Here is a 2,017-nt window from a genome sequence, read left to right on the forward strand (position 1 = left end):
CATCAATTTTTCTTTCTGAGGTATTGATCAATCTCACAGTAACATACATGGAAAGTAACTACTCCTGTCAAAATTTTGGGATGAGGTCTCTTTAAGTGGTCAGGGCTAATGTTTATCTCCTGAGATTAAAGGACTCTTTGCTTCAGGCTCTGAGTTGGTGCATGAATTAAAGGCTTCTTCTACCAATCTAGGCTGCAAATAATTGTCATTATTAATTAGACTGAGAAATAGCAGGGCCATAATCTAAAGATAATTTTGCTGAATTACATAATGGATTTATGGAATCTGGCAATTAGAATCATTTTCTTATCACAAACTACCACTGGAATTCTGGGAAAGCTCTTTCTTATGTTCTACTATGTAGTCCTTTACTACAGAGAATGTACACTAAAGCCGACAGATTTGATTCTCATGCACCTAATGGCATCCAATGCCTTGGTCATTCTCTCTGCAGGAGTGCCCCACACAATGGCAATTTGGGGATTGAAGCAATTCCTGAATGATTTTGGATGCCAGCTCCTATTGTACATTCAAAGATTTGGGCAAAGTGTGTCCATTGGCACAACTTGCCACCTTAGTATCTTCCAAGCCATCACAATCAATCCACGGGGATTCTTTTGGAAAGATCATAAATTCAAAGCTGCAAAGTACATTGGATGCTCCATTGACCTTCTCTGGGTCTTTTACATGTTGATAAATTTCATTTTCTTTGTTTATCCTTTCATTGAAAGGAATAGTAAAAATGCCACAAGAAAATACAATTTTGGATACTGCTCAATTGTAGGGAGTGGTGAAATCAGTGGCTCACTCTATATAGCATTGTTTGTGTTCCCTGAAATCCTTTTTTCTGTGATGATCACCTGGTCCAGCAGCTCCATGATTGTCATTCTGTATAGACACAAGCAAAGTGTCCAACACATCCGCAGCAGTACTGCTTTTAGCAGAACCTCTCCTGAGTCCAGAGCTACGCAGAACATCCTGGCATTGGTGGCTACCTTTCTGTTTTTTTATACCCTCTCCTCCATCTTAAAAGGCTGCATTGCTTTTTTGTCTAGTCAAAATTGGTGGCTTGTGAATATCACCCGCATCACTTCTCTATGTTTTCCATCTTTTGGACCCATTGTTCTTATGAAACATTATTCCATTCTGTCCAGATTCAGTTTGATTGGGATGAGGAATAAAACCTCTTAATCTTATTTTAATCATTTACATGATATGTTTTGCTCCAAATCTGCTTGCTTACTCCCCAATCACACTCAAAAATTCAATTCAGAATGTTAAGAAGGTAGCACCTAGTCTTTCTATCATTAACCGAAATGAGTATGGGAGTTTTGTCATCTGCTTGAATCAGCACACTTAATAGCTGAGATCCTTTACATTCTTGAACTTGCAGCTTGGAAAGTCTTCCCAGTGCCCATCTGATGTTTGAAGGAGCCAGGAAAAAATGCTATCAATAAATCTGCCAATCTTGTTGCTTTCCATGATGACTTCTTGGTGAAGTCTCAGGCACTGCTGTGCACCACATTCTAACAGCAAGGAAAATTGAATCCATAGCTGGCATTGAACTTGTTCTTCAGGAGGCCCTGGTCCCATCACAGATGCTTTAGCTTTCACCAGTACCAAAAAATCATGTTAATATATTTCATCTTCAATAGATTTCAATTCAAATTGAATGATGGTTTTGACATGATCTTGAATTTGCTTAGCTATTTTATTGAGAACTTTTGTATCATCAATGACAATGACCTATAAATTTTCATTGTTATTTTTCTGACTTTACCTGCTTTGGCATCATAATAATGCTTTGTGTTTCATCAAAAAAAAACATTTGTAAGCCATTAATAAAATCTTTACGTTAATTAATTTTATTGTTTCTAAAAAATTAAATGTGGAACAACTGTGCATATACCCAGAGAACTCCATATCATAATATAAAGATATTTTCCATCCAAGTTCACTGCTGCTCCATTTACTATAGAAAAGAAATTTGGAGGATATACACAAGCAGATAAACTGG

At 36.9% G+C, this 2,017-nt stretch overlaps 1 protein-coding gene across 1 annotated transcript; it reads left to right on the plus strand.

Annotated features, from left to right (window-relative positions):
• The first annotated feature begins 261 nt into the window (after positions 1 to 261).
• On the plus strand, positions 262 to 1,191 carry LOC118575685 (vomeronasal type-1 receptor 2-like). Its single transcript, XM_036176127.1, has one exon. The coding sequence runs from the start codon at positions 271 to 273 to the stop codon at positions 1,189 to 1,191; it is 921 nt and encodes a 306-aa protein (XP_036032020.1). The 5' UTR covers positions 262 to 270.
• Positions 1,192 to 2,017: the final 826 nt, after the last annotated feature.

This window comes from Onychomys torridus, unplaced genomic scaffold (assembly GCF_903995425.1).
Source record: "Onychomys torridus unplaced genomic scaffold, mOncTor1.1, whole genome shotgun sequence".
Taxonomy (NCBI): Eukaryota; Metazoa; Chordata; class Mammalia; order Rodentia; family Cricetidae; genus Onychomys; species Onychomys torridus.

Coding starts and splice junctions, on each gene's coding strand:
- LOC118575685 (XM_036176127.1), top strand. CDS start 271: ATGGATTTATGGAATCTGGCAATTAGAATCATTTTCTTATCACAAACT.